Consider the following 21,253-nt stretch of genomic DNA (forward strand, 5'->3'; position numbering starts at 1 on the left):
TTCAATCCAGTCCTGTCCACGGGGGCAGCAAAGAACAAGTGTGCTCTCTTTTATGTGTTGCACCATCAGGTATTTGGATAGTGCAATCATGTTGCTCTTTAGTTTTTCCTTCTCAAGACTAAAGATCTCCCTTCATTTAACCTTTCTTCATAGGGTTGCTTTCCATACCCAGGTCATTTTTATTGCACTCCTCTGAGTCTGTTCCAATTCGGCTAGGTCATTTTACCAGATAATGCCCAAAACTTGGCTCAGTACTACAGTGTCATACATACTTACTTCCTCTGAGCTGCCACTCATTCCTATGGGGTAAACTAACCAAAATGGGATGAAAAGCAAGAAAGAATTGCAGAGGAATATTGAAAAGGGAACCTAAAGAGATGGGCTGGGGAGCAATGTCAAAAGAAGGATGCCAGAGGAGAGAAGCAAGGAAACTGGGAAATAAGAATTTCCAGGAAGGGGGGGACAGAGAATAGGAAAGCTGTGATTTCTTATTTTTATAATTATATATCATTTATACCCCACTTTTCTTCTTTGGAACCCAAGCAACTTACAAGGTTCTCCTCCTTTCTCTTTGACCCTCACAATGATCATGTGAGCTAAGTCACCCTGTGAGCTTCATGGCTGAGTGGGGACTAGAACCTGGATCTCCTGAGTCCATATCTGCTATGGTGGAAATAAGATGCGGATGGAGTGTCTCTCTTCCCACCTGTGAAATTTCAGGGGTCTTTTGCTAGTCCATAATAATATTTACTCAGTGATCGATTGTTCAGATTTCTTATCCCTCAGGAGATTTCAGTCCTGTTGACCTGAACTTCACCTTCTTAGTAAGGGATACAGTAAAGAATACAGTAGTCTTTGTATTAAGAATTTGCTCTCAGTAGGACAGGATTTGTGACACAAATTCGATTCCTCATACAACTTCTTGGTGGGGTTAAAATGAGACTTATTTTAAGCAGCTGCTCAACAGCTGTAACTCATCTAGAATTCTTATTCTGTAAAAGTTGTCAGGTTTTTGTTTTGAAAAGATTACAGTTTGGATTACTTCTGACACTATAAAACCGATAACCTGCAGGACGGCTGTGATTTATAAAAACAAAATGGACAGTCAATCTCCTGTTAACATGAAATGCAGAAAGGAGTTCTAAAGCGAAATATTATGAATAAAATGCAAAAGTACTTAAAAGCAAACACTAAATAAGCAAAATGTTATTGTGTACCTTTTCAGGAAAAAGAAGAGTAGAAAACTTACTGAAAAGCAACATCACATCACTCAAACTGTAGTTTTAGTTCTCTTAACTTGATAATGAAGTATTTTAATCGAAACTTAAAGGGTGCTATGAAACAGCTATTTTAAAAGCTGAGTTCTAATGTGGAAACTTCCAATTTAGCAAAGCCACCTTTACTTGTGCCAAATGAAATATTATCTCTCCTCGTTGTTCAATGGCAATCCTAAGCGCACGTATTCGGCAGTCTCCTAAATCATGACCACACTTAGATTTTGCAATTGCAATTATTTTTCATGCTTGATTCATGAGGTTTTTCATAAACTGTTGTGAACCACCCACAGAGATTCAGCTATTAGGTTGAAGAGCAATAAACAAACACATAAATAATGAGCAGTTAATTTTAGGACCTATTTTTCCTCCCGGTTATTAGCATTATAAAGAACTCTATCTTTCTGCAAAAAGCTGGTCACTAGTCCTAATCTATAGACTCATTTCATGTCTAATTTGCAGGCAAGAAACCACACTGCAGACTTAGATTAATATTCCACTTGTCATAAATCTAGTTCTCCAGCATCACTGTAGCATAAAATCTAAATCAGAACCCTGTATGCATTTATAGTAGTTGCTCAAGGGTTTTGTAAGATATTATACATGAAGAAGCTTGTAAAAGTAATAAAGCACTTCAGGACATTTTAAACAAAGGATATTGTGCCACATATCATTAAAGCAGGAGCATGTGAAAATTATATGTGTAACAAAATCATAATTAAATCCATGCTGCTTGCTATTTATTTTAGAGGTCAAGTTCAACCTTTTAGAATTACCCCTGGACTTGTTCCAGTATCTCTTAAGGCAAACTTAACAATCTTCCTTTCTTTATACAAGCTACATTTTTCACCAAGGCGATTTCCTTGTTTGTCACAGCACCTTCATTTGGTTTGTTCATCTGCTTGTACTCCTTTAGCCATGAATCTGACTTCAAATTCAGTAAGACTGAAACACACCCTTTCACCCATGCACACACACTGTGAAAACAGACAGCAAAAATTGTGTAGGCAGTGGCAATCACAAGCTTTAGCATTAGCTGCAGAATACCTACAGAAAATTAAGATGAGAGCAGGGATGAAGTAGGAATTTATGAAATTCACCACAACATTTTAATTTGGTAAAACATTTCCATGGCATTCTACTGAAAACCTGGTTTGTGTGGATGACACTAAGAATGGGGCAACCAGTACTGACATGGGACACACCCACGAAATCCGGGCTACCTATATGATCACAGCGCTACAAATAAGAACACGGCAATAACTATCACACCACAGAGGAAGCATATTGTTTTACTTAAAATTCTCTTTTTGTGGCATAAGACAATAGGATGAAACCACCAGCCCATGCTCTGTTTGCTAAGCTGCACAACCCCAGTCCACCTCCTGCAGAGCAATTAGGCGTTGTGCCTCTTTTTTTAAGCAAAAAGAGATTTTTTTAGAAAGCCTAAACAAAAGTGATAAAACTTAGGCTGTCATTCTTTGGACATGAGAAAACAAGATTGACTGGAGAACACAATTATGCCAGAGAAAGTAAAGGCAGGAGAAGAAGACAAAATATAAGATGGAGGGACTCCAGGAAGAAAGCCACAGACTTGAGTTTGCAAGAACTGAGCAGGTCTGTGAAGGACTGAATATTTAAGAGGGCTTTCATTCCTAGAGTCACCATAAGTCAGAGGTGACTTGACAATGCATAAGAACAACAATTGCTGAATGTGTGAGGATGATGACATGCACATGGTGGGCATGTTGTGAGCTGAGCCGGCTGGAGCCAGGGGCAAACTAGATGGCCCGGAAAGCCCCCTCTGACTCACTCTGTTTCTATGTTTCTATGAAGAGAAAGAAGGGAGGGAGGGAGGGAAGAGTGAGGTGGTGAGAAGAGGAGGAGGAAAGGGGAAAAAGACTGGGACAAAGAAGTAAAGGGGAAAAGAGAGAGAGAGAGAAGTAGAAAGAGAGACAAGAGAGAGTGGAACGGAGGGACAGGTTTTGACCTGCCCATGTGACTGTGTATGTATGAAGGAAAGGAGTGTAAAATGACTGTCTGGGACCACCTTCAACATGCAGACCCCAACAGATCTCTTCAGAGGTAATGTGACCCTCAGGAAAAAAGGACTTCCCATTTCCGTAGTAACCTCACTCGGGAGACCCCTGGACAAAAAGGTGGAGTATAAGTGTTGTCAATTTTAACAATCAGGGGTTTATACTGATCCTTCTTGTAGCCATATAAACAGGCAATAAATTACTGGCATGCAAACAAAAAGGATGTGGATCCTGGCTCAAAGCGAAAGCCCCAGCAAAATTCACTCCAGATATTCAGCAAACACCTAGTATTAACCCCAATATTAGTTGTATTGGGGTTAGTCCAGTTGCTACCTCCTTGAGATTTTTTTTTAAAGACCCGATTAACTTTTTTTTAATCTTTTTTTTAACTTTTTTTAAAGTCTGAGCTCCTCTTAGATGGGCCTACGAGGGAACGCTAAATTGTTTGTCCTTTTGCTTTGATAAGCTATGCAGGGTTTTGCCTTGTCACAAACCCCCAATATCCCAATTGACACCTTTGTTTTTGCAACATTTTGGGCTTCTCTGAACAAGGTACTGATTGTGCACCAGTGATCCTTCTCTCATGGACGTTCACTGGTCCTTTTCGTGACATCCTCCCCCTCCAAACAAGGAACAAACCAGAATGAAAGTCTTGGGTATTCTTGGAATTCTGGTATACTGCAGCTGTAACACAGCACTGCCTTGTGGTCAGATAATGGAATACAGTACATGGAATCTCCAAGAAAGACAAATTCTGGGACAAAAGCCCATGTAAAGGAGGCACTCTTCCTTCTGCCAGAAAGTGGAAGGCAGCTCAGGAAAGCAGCAAGTTAAATGCCTTATGCCCCTTGACTACCTCAGGTATTTCTCAGTATTCACCCACCCTCCCAACCCCAGACCACTGAACAAATAAACAAGACTACAGGAAAAATGTGCAAACTCAAAAGCCATGCAAATTTAGTCACAATATATCTTGGCTCAAAGTCTGTTCTCTACTTTCAGAACGGGGACTGGCTCATACGACTTGGATTAGTTTTTTGCTCCAGGACACATACTGATTTCCCATTTAATTTGACTGAAGAGAGCATTCACTATAAAATCAACCTCATTCGCTTAACTATATACAAATGTACCACAACTAAATGTTAATACACTGTAATATAGCAATTAGATTTGATATCCTCCAGTTCTAGTTTTTGCTGCTGGATCCAAAGGAGCACAGCTCTAGTATGACAGAAACCAGACACCTATTTTTGATGATACAAGTCTTACTCAAATAAGACTAGATTTACATTGTAACTTATTAAATAAAAATACTGGCTTGAATTTGCAGAGCCCTTTCAGTGTGCAGAAGACACCTCTGTTCATGCAAAGAGAGGGACGCCAATCCTCAAGCGCTCAGGAGCATCCTCCAGTTCTCGGAGTGAAGTGTTTTTGGTGGATGAGGCAAGTGAGGTTACCAAAGAAAGAGAGGAAGCTGTGTAGTGCAAACAGAATTCTGCAAACAGCTCTTTGAATCCAAGCTGGCATGGCGATGCCTGATAGCATCTCACAAGACTTGGTGAAAGACCATTTAATGCAACAGCAAGAGGGCACCACTCCAGTGCACAAAAGAACAATGACTCCTAAGGAATGAAATAATATTTATTCAGTGCAGGTTCCCCAGTTTGTTTCTAATTCAAAAGAGCTCTTGAGGGGGAGGAAAGTTCACCTAGCTAACTGTTTCTGTAAGGAACCAACAGGCTCAGAGGACTCTCTCATACCAAATATGTGCCCTTTCCCTCTGAGGAACTCTTTTAAAACTCACAATGCACTCAGAATCTTTACCTGAGTAAAGCTTATTTACTCTCAGAAATGTCTTTATCTATTTGATTCAAAAGTAATTTTTTAAAAAGCTGTATCTTTTCCAAGCTACATATCTATGTCTAACTCTTAGAAACTGCAAGAAACAGCTAGATCTGCACTTACATTTTGACTAATAATATGTTTTACTCCTTGTAATATATTTCTAATGCTGCATCACATTGACTTTCTGTGGTTCGCTGCAAGTATTTTCCACTTAAAACCACCTCTCCCTCCAGTGTGTCGTTAAGTGTATGACTTTTCCCTGCTAAAGTTTTCTAAAAGTGACCTTCTCTTTTGAGCAGCCAAAGGGGAACAGTGCTCTTTTAAAGAAGTCGAAGAAATTAGCTCAAGTAGACATAAAGGCACTATGTCCCACACATCTAATCATCAAATGGTTTTACTTTCCCTGAGATAAAGTCAGAAGAAATTACATTGTCTCCGATCTTTACCTTCCATTTGCTGGGCACTGTGACAGCTCTCAACGGTACATCTCTATCTGTAAAAAGCACCCAGGGGTATAAACCCCTGTAGCATGACAGTCTTAACATCCTAACAAGCTTTGAACGCCTAAAAGGCATTCTCTTGCAATGGAAAGTACCAAGTGGTTTGCTGAACTTTGAGTGTACAATAATCCAATGTATTCTGCCCTGTGGAGAGAAGACAAGCAGATGGGACTTGACAATGCTAAGCCAAGCTGTGCTGTGTGACCTTTTGCTCTCCCCTTCATTTTCTTTCTCTCAGAAGCCATCCTTTTTACAGAAGCTCCTTCCATCTGTGGCTATACCTCTAACCAAATAAAAGAATGTATGCTCAACTCTGCCACTCCCTGGAGAATACCTTCACAGTATCTAACTCGAGAGAAACCTAGGCTCAGTCTGAACCAGCAGTCCCCTACTGCAGTTGAGCCAAGTGTTCTCGTGCGAATATTTGTCCTTCACTTCCCCTCTCCTGTTCTTCATAAGTTTCTAGTCCATCGGCTTTAGCTCACATTGCTCTAAAATATCCCAATGCACACACCCAAATTTTAAGTATAAAAAGAAAAAGAGCCAGTGTGGTGTAGTGGTTAAGAGCATGGGACTGGGCCTCAGGCAATCTGGGTTCTAGTCCCCGCTCGGCCATGGAGCCATCTGGGTGACTTTGGGCCAGTCACAAACTCTCAGCCCAACCTACCTCACAGGGTTGTTGTTGTGGAGGTAAGATGGAGGAGGAGAATGATGTAAGCTGCCTTGAGCCCTTTGTAGGAAAAAGGCAGGATATAAATTGGAAAAAAAAATCTTATGGGGATGGAAAATTCTTGAGACTCATGCATGGTAGCCACCACTATGCAAAGTAAAGCAGTCCGTCCCAAAATAAAACACATGGAGAGAGAAAGAAATGGGTGGTTTAGTGTAGGGGCTTCTGAACAGTTGTACAGGCACCAAGATAGCCTACATTTGTAATTAACGACACTGAGAGACATTTGACTTTGGTCCAAGAAAGCATGCCAAGAACCAGTTTCTCGATAACTACATGAAAGCATATTTCCATACATGATTTACTGCATAGCTTGCCTTACGAGACTATCATGCATAAAGATGATTTTTCCACTTTGTAAACAGCTAACCTGGAGAAGAAAAATTTAAGAAACATGAGAGCTGTCGTCTAAGATTGGAAAGACCATCATGAAGAAGATGCAGCAGATTTTTTAATCTGTTGTTCCAGCAGGCAGGACTAGAACGAGTATGTGGAAACTACAGGGAAGCTACATAATTCAGCCAAGCAGTAAGACACATTTACTGGTAAGAGCTGTTTGACAGTGGAACAAACTATCTCAGACGGTAGCAGGCTTTTTTTCCCGGGAGGTGGTAAGTAGTGGATGGGATCCATCTGTACAGATCTGTAAGGAATGCAACAGTTGTCATCCTGCATTCCAAATCCTGCACGCAATAGGTTGGACTGGATGACTTCTAAGCACCCTTCCGATTCTATGGGCACTATTCTGTGTTGCGTTTCATCTCCACCCCACCCCCCACTGTTTTGTTTTGTGCCAGGGGGATCTACAGGAAACTAATACTTCCTACAGCTGCCCCTGAGGAATGCAACAGGTCAGTGAAATGCTCTTCTGTGCTGACCTCCTCCTTTCTGAAACAGCATTTTCCATTTGCTTAAGGATCTACCAGCTTCCCATTGCAATAGCAGTAGATCCCGCTAGCACATGGGCTGGGCTGGATGCTGCTTGCTTGATTCTGTGGCATGGTGGCATCTTGCTTCCTAGTGCATACAAGGACTTGGAAAACTCCACCTGTAAGAACATGTGTGACCCAGTGGGTCAGGTGTGGGACTGTAATCAAGGATGACCCTCGATTCAGATCCTCACTTAGAAATGGAGCTCCTTGGGCCATCTTGAGTCCCTCATCATCTCTTGATCTGACCTGTTTTGAAGAGCTGCTGGGAAGATCAAAGCACAAGAAGTGGTGGAAACATGCATGCTGGCCTGTGCTCCTTGGAGGACACGTGCAATATCAGTGTGCTACATTGTATATTACAACCCACATACACATCATCTAAATAAATTAAATGTATGGGTTGTTCAACTCTAGGCAGAGTTCAACAAAGTTGAGAAACAGCTCCAGCACAACTGGAAGTGTTTCACTCAACAGGGCAGGCCATAGGAGGAGATTATTTGTTTGCCAGGACAAATCAGAGGAAGGCTGGCTTTTAGAGTCTGCCATTTACATTCGAACAGCTAACATCTGCCGAATGGCAAGACTACTAGCGGTTCCCGGGCTGGACATGGGCTTGCAGGGCCCTGGCTGCTCGCTTGCGAGGAAAACAGCTTCTTCTTGCAGGCACTTGCAGTCCAGAAACAAAAACAAAAAAGTGTACCATCTCTGCTTTAACAGGTGAAATGGAAATTAAAATGAAAGTGTCCCTCTGTGCTTCGTTGCACTGACTTACAAAAGTAATATAGACAAGATTTACTAAGGAGATCTCTTTTGACAAAGGCTAGCATAAATGCCCTTGTCGTTAAGAGGGAATGCCCTTTCCTAGCTTACTCTGTGTCAGAAGAAATCTTTGTATTGTGGCTTGTCTATATTTCTTTTAGTGAGTTGGTGCAATGAAGCACACAGAGTTGCTAGCTTGGTTTTTATATATGGTAAAAGAAGCATAAAAAGAATTTTGGTGGGAAGCAGGCACTAAAAAGAGAAAGAGAAAATGGAAACTATGTGGATGTAGAATATCCTGAAACAGAACAAATTCCTAAATCAACGCAGTAACCTACCAACCAAAATATACAGGCCAAGCTTTCCAATAATTGCACTACATCATAACAGAAATAATCACACTCAGTTTTAAGGCAAGTTCTATCCTGGATTTGGCAACATTGCAGTTATTTCAGGTTATGATGATGAAGAAAAACATTCATTGCAGCCGAATTTCTCTCCTGCATTCAGCAGCTGAAGCAAGCATGCCACTTGATCAGTTGCTCTCTATAATACATGGCCAAGTTAGTTCAGATTGCTTTTGTATGCAATAGCACATTTTCTCCCATGTCTGTTATCCAAATCTCCAATTAGCTTGCATGAAAAGGGTCTAAATCAGGGGTCCTCAAACTTTTCCAACAGGTGGCCAGTTGAAAGATGACAGCGGGGGGGGGGCAATGCGGGGGCGGGGGGCACGCGGGCGGTGAGGCAGGGGCAGGCACACGCAGAGATCACTTTCTCCAAGCGAGTCTGAAACAATCTCCACGCGAGCAAGCCGCCGCCTCGCTGCACGTGTGGCAAGTCCAAAATCTGTGGGGCAGGCCAGGTAAATGGGCTGGATCTGGCCCACAGGCCGTAGTTTGAGGACCCATGGTCTAAATAATGTAAAATAGTCCTTAAGCACCTGACACCTCAGTGTGATACTCCGCAAGCCATGCCTCTGCCCTGCCTCCTTCACAGCCAGCCCAGAAAGAACCACACTGGCTGCCTCTCCAAGCCCATAAATGCACCCCAAACAAGGGGACAAGGCATGCTGGGAAGCAGGAAGGGGAGGGGGCTGGGCTGCCTCCTTTTGTCACCCAAGCCTCCTTTCCTCCAACTCCTTCCTGGCATTCTCATCTAGACAGCCAAAAATGCAGTCCAGAAAAATGCATGGTGCAAGGCACAATGCCATTGTCACAGTTGACTGCATGCACAGGAAGCATGCAGGCCTCTGAATTTAGAGGCTTATGCACACTGAGGACAGGATACCTAACCCTGAATTGAGGGCAGGGGACGTTCTCAAGGATATTACACGTTGCCTGTGCACGCTTTCTCCAAGCACGGCAAGCCAGATGCTATGGTCTGTTTAGTATTTTTAAAAACAATTATACTTTAAGTAACCATGATACACAATGGCCACAACATAGAGGAAGTCATGCTGTAATATGCAGGGTAAAACTGCACTGTTATGAATGGAATTCCTATCATTTTAACAGGAGTAGCAGATACTATCTTCCACTGCAGTGTAGCCATGATGGTCACCATGTTGCCAGTGGAACATGGTAACAAATCACAAATTGGGAGGAGCTAGCAATAAAGGGTAGCATCAATGGAGTTGCAGCCAGAGCACAAATCACATCATGCTGCCATAAACCAAACCTAGAGCAACATCAGTAGTGGTTGTTAGCACAGGAGGGCTAGTAGTTCGTACTAAGTGGTAATCACATCGGTTTTCTGGGAAGCTCTATTACAAAGCATTTATGGAACCAAAATATTTTTGAAGGTACTTGGCCTTTCATAAGAAACCAGGACACATCTACCACTAAAAAATGTTTGTATCTCAACAGCAACTCCTGCAAATGGACCAGAATCAACTTGTCAAACATTGTCAAAGAGCTACAGGAGTACCTTGTCTCACGAACTTAATCCATTCCAGGACTCTGGTCATGACCCAAATTGGTCGAGAGCCAAGTCAAATTTCCCCATAAGGGTCAATGTAAATAAGGTTAATCCATTCTGCAACTATTTTTTTTTTTTTTTACTCACAAAAATTTGAATCAAGGTGACAAAGAACAACAAAGATTGTGGCCATCTCTCCCCCTCCCCCCAGCAATTGTGTGTGTGTGTGTGTGGGGGAAGACAGGCGTGATTGTGGGTGCGCTGGGGGGGCGGGTGTGGGGGGAACACAGATGCAATCGCAGCTATCTCCCACACTCCCAGCACGACCACAATTGTGTCCATGCAGGGAAGGTGGGAGCACTCGCGACTGTCACCCAATGCAGAGTTTGCGACCTGCGGCAACATTTTTATGAAGTTTCTGTTCACGACCCGATTTGGTCATGAACTGAGGCATTCGTGAGCTGAAGTACCACTGTATTAGGGTTGTTTCAACAGTGCAGAAGGATAGGAACTTTAAAAATGCCAACAGAGCCTCTCCTCTCCTCTCCAGGATAAAGAAAAAGTTGATTCTTCATGTGATCTTGGATTTACTTCTTTACCTATCAACCCTACAAAAGTCTCTTCTGAAGCATAGGGGGATGCTAACTTACAAAGACAGAATACAGATACAGAAAAAGTAAATACTGAAAAAGTACCCAGTAAAATGTCCCTCGGGGATAAGTTTAGCTGTAAGTTTAGCTTCCACATACAGTACAACTGACTGCTCCTGCTAGGGTCAGGTGGGGTTTGGCAAAGATCCCTGTGGCTTTTTTTTTTTTTTTTACTATGCAGCCCAGTTCATATAGAGGAACTATTCCCTGTTCTGCAATATGGACTGCATAATGTAATCAGGAGTATGTATGTATACACAGATAGATTGGGATGGATGGATGGATAGATGGATGGATGCAACAGCCTTACCAGAATTGCTTAGCATTAGAAATCAAAAAGGAATATAAATCTCTCCAGCTCAAAAAGTTTGGACTTGTTTTTAAGACAGGAGGAGGAAATGCACGGGCATGGAACAGGGGAATACTTGGTTTGGAAGCAGTACATGTGAGAAGCACCTCGGGTTTTAGTCGATCACAAGCTGAACACACAGCAGCAGTGTTACTGTACTGCAAAACAGGTCAATGCAGTTGGAGGCTGCTTGAACAGAACCATGGTTTCCAAGTCGCCAGAAGTGATACTTCCAACCTTTTGGAAATGGTCTTCATTCTGTTCTGGTGCTTGATAAATGAGAGAGGCAAACTAGAACAAGTTCAGAAGACACCCATGAGGATAGGATAGAGAAAACAAATCCAGCGAGGAAAGGTTAGGAAAACTGGGTGTGTAGCATCTGGAGAAGGTAAGACTTGGGAGGGATTTGAGAAGAGCAATGAGATGATCCCTTCACACAGAAGGGGGCAACAACTTATTCCCTGTTGTCCAAGCAGGCAGAAATAAACATAATAGGCTTAAGTTCCAGATGGGGAGAGTTGGGTGGAACCTTAGGGTCCAGACAGCAAGAACAATTCAATGACAACAATAATGTCTTAGGGAGGAAGGTGGCCTGTTCCTCACCAAAGACCTTAAAACAGAGGACAGATACTGATCTGCTGAGGATGCCCTGAGTCTGGCAAGAATTTGATAGGACCTATCCAGCTCTGTGATTCTTTAAGTTCTCAGTCACTTTCCACTAGGCTGGCCTTAGAAAATGGTTCACATGGCAGCCTTCCACTTCTCAAGCCAGTTATATTCCCCTCTGGAAGAAAAAAGGAGCAGGGGTGGGGGGGAGGAAGGAAGGACAGGAAGAGGCAGGCAGGCAGGGAAGCAAGCAAAAAGTGCACTTTAACAAAACAAAGTTTCACGTTATGAAGGACCCCCTGTGAGTTAGCCACATTTCCACAAGGTTCAGTCCTTTGCATGTCCACTTAAAGCACTGGTTTTCAACCTTTCCACAACTGGGGACCAGTGAAAACAGGAAAAGCAGCTTGGGGACTGCTGAGGCAGAAATAAAAAGCACCATACACACAATACAGTATTCTGTGTATTAGTTTCCAAACACAATACTAAAAAAAGACAATTCTCCAAAACAACCAGAAACTGAGCAACAAAAAATGCCAACAAAAGAACAAAATACCAAAATCATCACACCGTGGCTGCTAGCCAGCTCCCAAGCTGTCTCTCCCCTGCCTGGTGGCCCTGGTGGCACTGGCACACCCCCTGTGAATGCGATGCCACACAAGGAAGAGGTGATAGATCACAGCCAGCCCAAACCAGTCTGCAGCAAGTGGGATACTGGTCCGCAAGTCCCCATCCCATAAACCATCACTCCCTATTTTACCCTGCCCTCTTTTTGCATGGGGGAACCAGCAGGGAAGGGAGTCGATGCTTTGTCCATTGGGCTTTACAATAATTCTTGTAGATTGCTTGATAGGACATTTGAAGGGCAGAAATGGGCTTTTGCCAGGGAAGAGGACCTAAGTTTCCAAATTATTCCAGTGGTTCATATTCCTTAACTGTTTTGTCTCCTCCAATACTGAGATTTTTCATAGATTCTAGGCTCAAATGCACCTAAGTTAAATTTGCATTTGTTTATTTCCATCCTTAAGACTAGAAATTGAAATTCTTCCAGGTATGAATGGACTGTGTTTACTTCCAAGTAAATTCTTCTCTGCGTTTCTTGAAATGTGTGGATCAAGATTCCATAAGAAAATAGAGAAGCGATAGGGCAGGAAGAGAGCTTTCCTCACGCCTATAAAATTACAGCTGCTCTGGATTATGACACTTTTTACTGTACTTTTTTTATTAGTGGAAGATTACTTTTCTTTCCAGAAGTTTACAAATGAATAAGCAAAACATTTGGGATGTACACTATAGTAAAATAATCACCCAAGCCACAATTTTCTACAATTATTACCTGTCACTGTTGGCATTCTCTTTCTTGCTGCAATTCCCCCACCGCCAAAATGTAGACTGCATCCTCCTCAGGGCAGAGCATGGCTGCTTTTAGCCCAGCTGAAATGTGAGGTCTCCTTAGAAGTATAGCAAGAGAGCACAACCACTTCCCAACAGACAACCCTCCTGAGGAGTGTGTGGTGATGGATATTCCTGTTCCCAGAATGTAGGTCTCCAGACTAGTATCAGTGATAAGCCAGGAGGCCAGTGAGAACCAGACAATGTCTGATTTCAGGGGGCACCTCACTGAACAGGCAGAGCCCAATGTGGTGCATGTAACATGACCATAGTCCAGCAACAGATGAAAAGGCAGACAGAGTAACTAGCTTCTTGGTTGCCACAGTTTGACTCAAGCAGTACAAACCACCCTGAGGATGCAGCCAACTCTTTTTGGTTGGGAAGGGAGGGGGAGGATCCAGTTTGGAACCAGCTTCTTAGCATGAAGCCATATTTCCCTGAGAGATGGCATCAAACTAGAGGTGGGATGAAATCTAATTGGATCCATCCATCTAGCATTCACAGATTGGTATCATGCTCTGCCTGGTCTCAGAAAGTAAAGTCCATGAATTCTCATGGAACAAAGGTTGTGCAACTGTTTTCTGTGCCATATGCAGCAGCACAAACCCAGGAGAGGGACACTGCCTGTATAGCACCTGGGGCTCAATTCCTGGCAAGTATTCCATGAATGCTGAGTGAGCTCCAGAGGAACTCCGTCTTGAGGATATGACAAAGCGGGCCTAAGTCTGGGAAGCAGAGTCGAGGAAATCCTTTGGATTCTCACTTCCCATACAGATTCCTCACAAATCCCTAATACTAGCTTCACTTTTTGCTAATGACTTCTGGAGAGTTGCTGCCTGTCAGTGCTGCCAACAGTGAGCCAGACGGACCAACATTTTCATGCAATATAAGGCGACTTCTGATGTTTCCATGGGGTGATGCTGTAATACTCATTCACCTGACACCCTGTTTCTCATGCAAACTCACTGGGGCAACTCATTCTTTTACATGAGCTTAAGGAGTTTGCAGGCTCCTTAGACAACATTATGACTCCCCAGTTTCCCTTCTTTTTTTAAAGAGCACTTTCTAAAAGATTTTTTTCTTTTTAAGAACATAGAAAATGCAATATGATTCATAAAAATGAAAGAAAATGCTTTCCCCTCACACATATCCATGCTACTGTACTATATCACAGTTCCACCTAGAGATTATTAAGCAAGAAAGGAAAATGTTCTTTGTGTAGTGCTCAGCTCAATTCTGTGACACAAGCAAGAGTAGATACAGCAGATTAACATCCTCATACAGAAAAAGCCCAGTTCCTCGGTATCAGTTCCCCATATTCAAAACAGAAATGCTAGTAATATTCCTCACTGTAATGCTGTACTTTGCAAGCCCAGAAAACCATTTCCCTTTAACTAAGGGACAAAGGAGACACCACTTTACTTTAGAAAAGGTGTGTGAGAGATCTGCATTAGCACCTGAGGATGAGGGACTAGGGAGCTTCAAGTCTCCCCACTCTATTATGGGCTCAACCTGGTCTGGGGGACCTGCACCTCCCATTTTATTGCAAAATTGAAAAGGGAGGAAACGGTTAGAGTCTCCCTGCCTCTCATGCTGAGTACCCATTTCAGCAGGGCCCCTACACATACTTCAGAATAAGAAGACAAATACTGCATCTAGCTGCTAGTGTTTCTTTCAATTAATGTGTCTACTTTGGCCCTCTCAGAATCAGCCTGGTCAGGTTTTATAAAACAAATTCTACACTAAATAAAAGCACATGTGCTTTTAAAAGAAATGAAAATCAGAATTATACAAATAATGAAAATGGATCCAAAAAGGCCACCACACGGTGTGCAATTATCATAAAAGGCCTCATCTGATTGCAGTTACAAAAACATCCTTTATTAGTTGATACAGGTCTCTCCCCTTTATTTTGCAGAACTGACTCCTTCCTCCTCACTCTTTTGTACTGAGAGAAATGTTAAAGTGGCAAACCGTGTTAGGATCACAGCTATCTTGTGTAACGCCAAGAAAACCTTTTATTTAAACTCCAAATGTCATTCTTCATCATGCAGCTGTCAACAAGTGCTGCTTTTTAATGTACTAAATTCAATCACGTCGACATAGAATTTGATATGAATTAACACAACAATTAAAAAAGGGGGAGGGAGTCAAATTTCCTTGATTCTATGTGCTCTTATGGCCTAAATATTAAATAAAATGGAGACCCAGTAAATAAGAGGAACAAATCACAAACTAATTTCACCATGGACTAGACATCTTTCTCATCTATTGACCAGTTAAGTGTTGACACTTCTTTTAAGAAGCAGATCTTTAATGCCACTTCCATTCCTGGATTTTTATTCACTGCTTGTGGCAGGCTTCCAACTAAGCTGAAGAAGAACAAAATGACCATTTACATATATGATTAAGTGCAGGACCTTTGCAAAACTAGAGATGTCTGGAAGCATGATGGAATTCACAATTGTAGCTTACATAGAGCTAGAGAGCAAATAGTAACAGGTCCCCAAGCAAGGTTGAGTCATTCAAGGCCCTGGCTAGGCACTGCCCACCAGATGCAATTAAGGCTACAAGAAGCCGGAAATGGTCTGTGCCATTTTGGGATGTCTGCATAGTTCTGTCTCCTTTTCCCTTTCGCCATGAGTATTTAAAGCCTTCATAGATGAACAGCCAAAAGAGCAGCATGCAACTTCTCACAGTGGCAACATGTTTCATCTGGACACCTGGGTCCTAGGAAGGTGGGTAAGAGGGAGAGATCTCTGCCTTCTCCCCAAGAGCTTAGAACAAAGCACAGGAACTGGTCTCCTCAGGCACCTACAGGCCAGGCCAGATGGTGGCAGAGGTAGGTGAAAGAGGAACAGGGGAAAGGGAGAGACAATAGATGGCTAGAGCTGGAAGAAGGAATTTAAATGCCAGCAAGCTAAATCTGAATAAATAGCAAGTACATGGATGCAACACTTGGTATAGTCCAACATGAATCACTGCAATCTAATCATGAGAGCCACAAAGAATACATTTAATATTCTCCTTTACACAACATATGAAAGCAGCTCCTGGACACAATTCTACACTTATCTCTACTATGCCATCTCAAGCAGGGAGGGGTGAGGCCTCACATAAATACTTATGAGAACCTTAGGACAGATTTACCTATTTATTTTATTAGATTTATGTCTTGCCCTTTTTTTTTTTTTTACAAAGAACTCAAAGCAGCTTACATGGTTTTCTTCCTCTTCTCAGTCTTATCCCTACAACAACAGCCCTGTGAGGCAGGTTGGACTGAGTCTGTTAGTGGCCCAAAGCCACACAGAGTAGGACTTAAGTCCACAAGTAGGATATAAATGCAACAGAATTCTCCTGCTTATGCTCCCAGCAACTGGCATAAAAGACCCACTGTCCCCAATACTGAAGATATTGTATGCCAACACATTTAGGCATGTGGAACCCTCTCAAGATAATTAGTTCTGTGTTTGTTGTTCCTCAGAAAACTGTACTGAAGCCAAAATCTGGTTACAGCCTCGGGCCTGCATCAGCACTCTATGGTTGAGAAATTCTGATTTTTTTCCAGCTTCTGCATTAGGTGAAATCTTAACAGTCACATTAATGTTTCATTTGCAGCATTAATTTAAGCTCTGTGTCTAACAACTTAGAGCAGCCATAATAATTACACAATGCAAGTTAGAGGTATTATGCCATAGTTGCCCAAGACTGACTAAGAATGGTGATAAGAAACTACATAACCATCTCTCCTAACAGCATTAAGTTACCCTACAGGGAAGTCTGCCTCACAGCTGGCATCTCAGTGTACACTGAAAATAGCCTACTCTTTTCCTTACTGAAGATATATCTATATATTTATCTTCTAAAAGGTGGTGCCAAAATGAAAACAACATGCCACTATTTTTATTTCATAGTTATGGCCATTGTAACCATTTAAGATGCTGTTTTCATCAGTTTTATTGATTATTGTGAAGTCTGAACGTATGCTTTTATCGTGATTGATATTTATTTATTTATTAAAACATTTTTATGCCGCCCCATTCGCCAAAGCCTCGGGGCGGCTTACAACAATAAATTAAAATAATTATAATCTTAAATTAAAAAATATAAACATTAGATTAAAAATACAAAAATACAATATAAAATAAGCTGCCCTGGCCAGATAAAATTCAATAATATTAACATTTAAAATGCCACTTAAATAAAAAGGTCTTCGCCTGGCGCCGAAAAACAAATAACGACGGCGCCAGGCAGACCTCTCTGGGGAGCGCATTCCATAACTTAGGCGCCACTGCAGAGAAAGCCCTGCTCCGAGTACCCACCCAGAGATCAGTGTATTCTACTTTGATTTTACTGCTGGCTACTTTAAGCATCATATGGTGAAAAGGCAGGATAGAAAATGAAACAAACAAATAAAAAGATATCAGTATTAAAATCAATAATGATTTCCAGAAAAAGGCAAAGGTTAAAGATTTCAGCTTGACTTCAATGATCTGCTTTATACTGAGTTAGTAAGCCGCTTTTAACACTATTTCAATTTTAGCACTTGGTGGAAATCAGTTCCCTTTCATTATCATCTGCATTATTCTTTAGGTGGAATTCAAAGGCACACTTACATGCCTTCTGATTCTCTTGTGCACCACCAATTCCAAAATGCAAGTAGTATGCACCATTTGTAAAACAATGCTTTCATGTTTACAGGGATAACAGAAAATGAGCAAAAATGCTCATATTTGGAAAAGGGCAGGTTGACTGAGCTCACATAAGGAGCTCCCCCAATCTGACCTGATCACATTTCCAGACTTACTCTGGAAATCACTGGATCTTCCCAAATTTAATGCTTCCCAGAGGAAGCCTGGAAATTAGTGCATCCAGTTTGTGCAATGAAATTAGCTGGACCCACCACTTATGCAAAGGAAGCTGTGGAGTGCAAGAGACTGGGCAGGTGTGTAAGTGCCCTACTGGATTCTATCCTTCGTTTTTTGAAAGAGGAGAATCACATGAAATGGGGCTTAGCATGATCAAGTTAAGCATGTTAAGCATAAACACGTACAGCACTCAACTTATTTGAGATGCCATATATGTTAGAATAGAAAGGTGTTGCTCCCCCACACATAGATGGTAGCATCTCCATGGAGTATGGGGACCAAACTATCTAGTCAGAATATTGGCCTGACTTTACTTTTCAGCTTCATGCATAAATGCGTATTTATTCATTTACTGATTCAGAGTATGTCTATATCACTTCTATTTTAAAGTTTGTTTTTATCTATAATAAAAGTGCTGGACAGGACACAGAAGCCATACCCAACAGATTTAGAATAACATGTAGACAAGGAACAATAAAAAAGAACAAAGTGCAAAACCCAGGTAGAAGAAAACTTAAAACAGATGCAGGACAGTTGGAGTAGGACAATTAAGCAGTTTTCTAAAAAGAGGGAAATGACTGAATTGGCTGGTAAATATTTTTAAAGATATGAAACAGCAGGGAAAAAAGTACAGATATATGAAACAGAAGAAGAAACGTAGAGTCTGACAGCAATAAGTGAGTTATGAAGAGTGGTAAGAGAAGGGAGGGGTGAAAAACAAACAGGCGCTAGCGATGAAGATGTCTGAATGTATTAACAGCCATGTACAGTAATAAAATGTATTACTAAGAATATTGTTTGTACTTTTAATAAAAGAAACCACCCTAAAGAGGAACATCCAGAACAAAACTGCATGTGAAAAACTAAACCCACGTTATGGTGTCATTTGCATGCAGTAGTACACACAGGTTGCATTATGCAACCACAGTTCTTGGCAGCCACCAGAAATGCCCCGTTCCGAGACTGCTACACTTTTGAGAAGGAGACAGTCCACCACAAGGTAGCTGGTCCAACTCTTGCTCTTACGTTTCTGGTTGTTGCTACAAATCTATCACTGTGAAAGCTAAGATTAGCTTGGAATCCCCTCAGTCCATCTGTGCCTTGGCTTGTTCTGTGCTGAAGTACTGGCCACAGTTAGGTGGTGATTGTCCCCACCCGCATTTCAAGAGAGACACATAAAATGTCCCCTTTGCAGAAAAAGCTGGAAAAGATTTGCAGCAAGTTTCTCCATGTTGTGGAAGGCCTTTTACAAGGTTGATCACCCCCTACAGTGAGACACAAGTGTTCTATACAGCGAATGCAGGAGAGAGAAATTATGTAAATGTCATCAGTCAGTTCATCATCTACTAGAATTATTAGCATTTAAAAAGCAGAAAGAAAACCAAGGTAAATCTTTGTCAAATATACTGAAAATATTGCCACACATGTCATCTATTGGAAGCAATAAATATGCTATGTGTACCATTATACACACTTTGTTCAGATAATTTCCCCTAGTTTCTTTAATTAAGTAAACCCTCAGCATAATTGTATCCCAATTATATTCTGGATCAGTAAGTAACTTATCCAAGATTTCTAAATAAGTGAAGTGCTGGATTTATAATTAGTTTCTATAAGCAGGTAAAACTACATGCACGGTTTTAACATTCAAGGAACTAATGAAAAGAAAATCATGCTAAGATACTGCTGGAAGCATTTTAATAGAGTTTTACACACAGCCCAATATTTTCTAAAGCTCCAGTCTTTTAAACTATTGTCATACTTAATTCAATAAATGTAACATCTACATCAACTTTGATTGCACTATAAATAATTTATAGAAAATAATTTACCTGCACTTCGTAGGTTAGGGTCTAAATCAGGCATTTCCTTACACGCATCTGGACTAACACTGTATATAGAAGCCCCTGCTTCGTTGGTAATGCTGCAAAACAGAAAGCAAATCATCAAAATTGTGCAAAACACACTGCAGAAGCCAAACGTCCATTTCTTGCATTTTAACAGCATTTATGCAAAATACAAAATGAATGTTTATGTACATGCAGACACGCTTGTGTATGCATATATGGAACTAACATCAAAGCCTAAAATGTACCACTCTCTATAGGCTTTGTAAGACTTCAGACAATGATTTTGAGTATATGTATTTGAAAGCAATTTGAATTGAAATGTATAGGATTTATTTGCAATATTTAGGGTCCAAGCACCAAACCTGTAATAACCATATCTGTGAATATCTCCAGGGTATGTATCACCTTTCATTCATGCCATCTTTTCCTTTGTTTTCATCATGTTACCAGTAAACCAAAATAAAAGTAAGCACATTTAACACCTATCCCTCTATCCCCCAGCCCACCCATCTAAAAACTTCCTGCCTCCCAATTTGGGCTATTAGACAATTAAAACAAAATGTCTGAACAAAACTGATGAGACTGCATCCTATCTTTCAATCCATTGGGTCACATATACTATTCACATTTTCTGTCATATATGATAAAGCATTTTAACACATATAAAAATAGATCAATTTCAAGTAGTTACTTAAATATGCAGCTGAATGAAAAAAGGAGCAATCCTTAATAGCAATTAATTTATTTTTTGATTATATTATTATGCATTTATTTAGGCCACATTTTATAAAGGGTAATGTGGCATAATAATATGAAGGCATAATTGCCAGTTCATCAGATCACACACTGGCCAGTTCCTAGTGCTACACAGAAATTCTAAAGTGGTCTTTCTGAAAATATAGATGTGTAGCACTGTCAGTATTCATTCAGCTGCAGAAATAACACACTGCTCAGTCCAATGAAGGTCTCTCTCTCTGTCTCTCTCCCTCTCTCCTGCTCTAATATATATCTCAAACCCAGACACATCTAATATACATGCAAGTTAAAGAATTCCAGAATGCAAAGCATAGCACTCGCTCACAAAATTGTGATAAATAAAACTGGGCATTTCTGTTGCTATTCTGGCTTGCCAAAGGGCACTGATCTGTACCCCCCAACACACCTTCTCTCTTATTCTCTCTCTCTCACATGTACACACACATACACAACTGTCTCCTCCAAAAGCTACTAGAGTCACAATATTGCATACAAGGCCAGCCTTAATAGCTGAAGTTACCAAATCCAAAATGCAAACTTACAAGGCAAGTGTATCAAGTTTGCTTCACTTAGGAGCACTCAAATGCCCCAAAGTTTTAGACAGCCAGCTAGGAAGGTGAACAGAAATAACTATCAAAATTGTATCATATTTTAGAAGGCTAACACAGAAATCCTGAGGAGAGGATCTGCTAAAAGAGAATACGCTCCTTTTCACCTACTGTTGAAAACCTTGACTGAATACACTGAGAGAAAACAATGGCATTTCTGTTCATAGCAAAG

General features: G+C 41.2%; 1 protein-coding gene across 2 annotated transcripts in view; it reads right to left on the minus strand.

Annotated features, from left to right (window-relative positions):
- SRBD1 (S1 RNA binding domain 1) overlaps window positions 1–21,253 on the minus strand; it is a 206,560-nt gene that overhangs the window by 109,988 nt on the left and 75,319 nt on the right. For both annotated transcript variants that reach the window (XM_044428623.1, XM_044428622.1), the window contains exon 15: window positions 19,700–19,791. In XM_044428623.1, coding sequence (XP_044284558.1) covers window positions 19,700–19,791 — 92 coding nt within the window. The remainder of the gene's footprint in view (window positions 1–19,699; window positions 19,792–21,253) is intronic.

The sequence above is a fragment of the Varanus komodoensis genome, unplaced genomic scaffold (assembly GCF_004798865.1).
Source record: "Varanus komodoensis strain SLA01 unplaced genomic scaffold, ASM479886v1 scaffold2, whole genome shotgun sequence".
Lineage (NCBI taxonomy): Eukaryota > Metazoa > Chordata > Lepidosauria > Squamata > Varanidae > Varanus > Varanus komodoensis.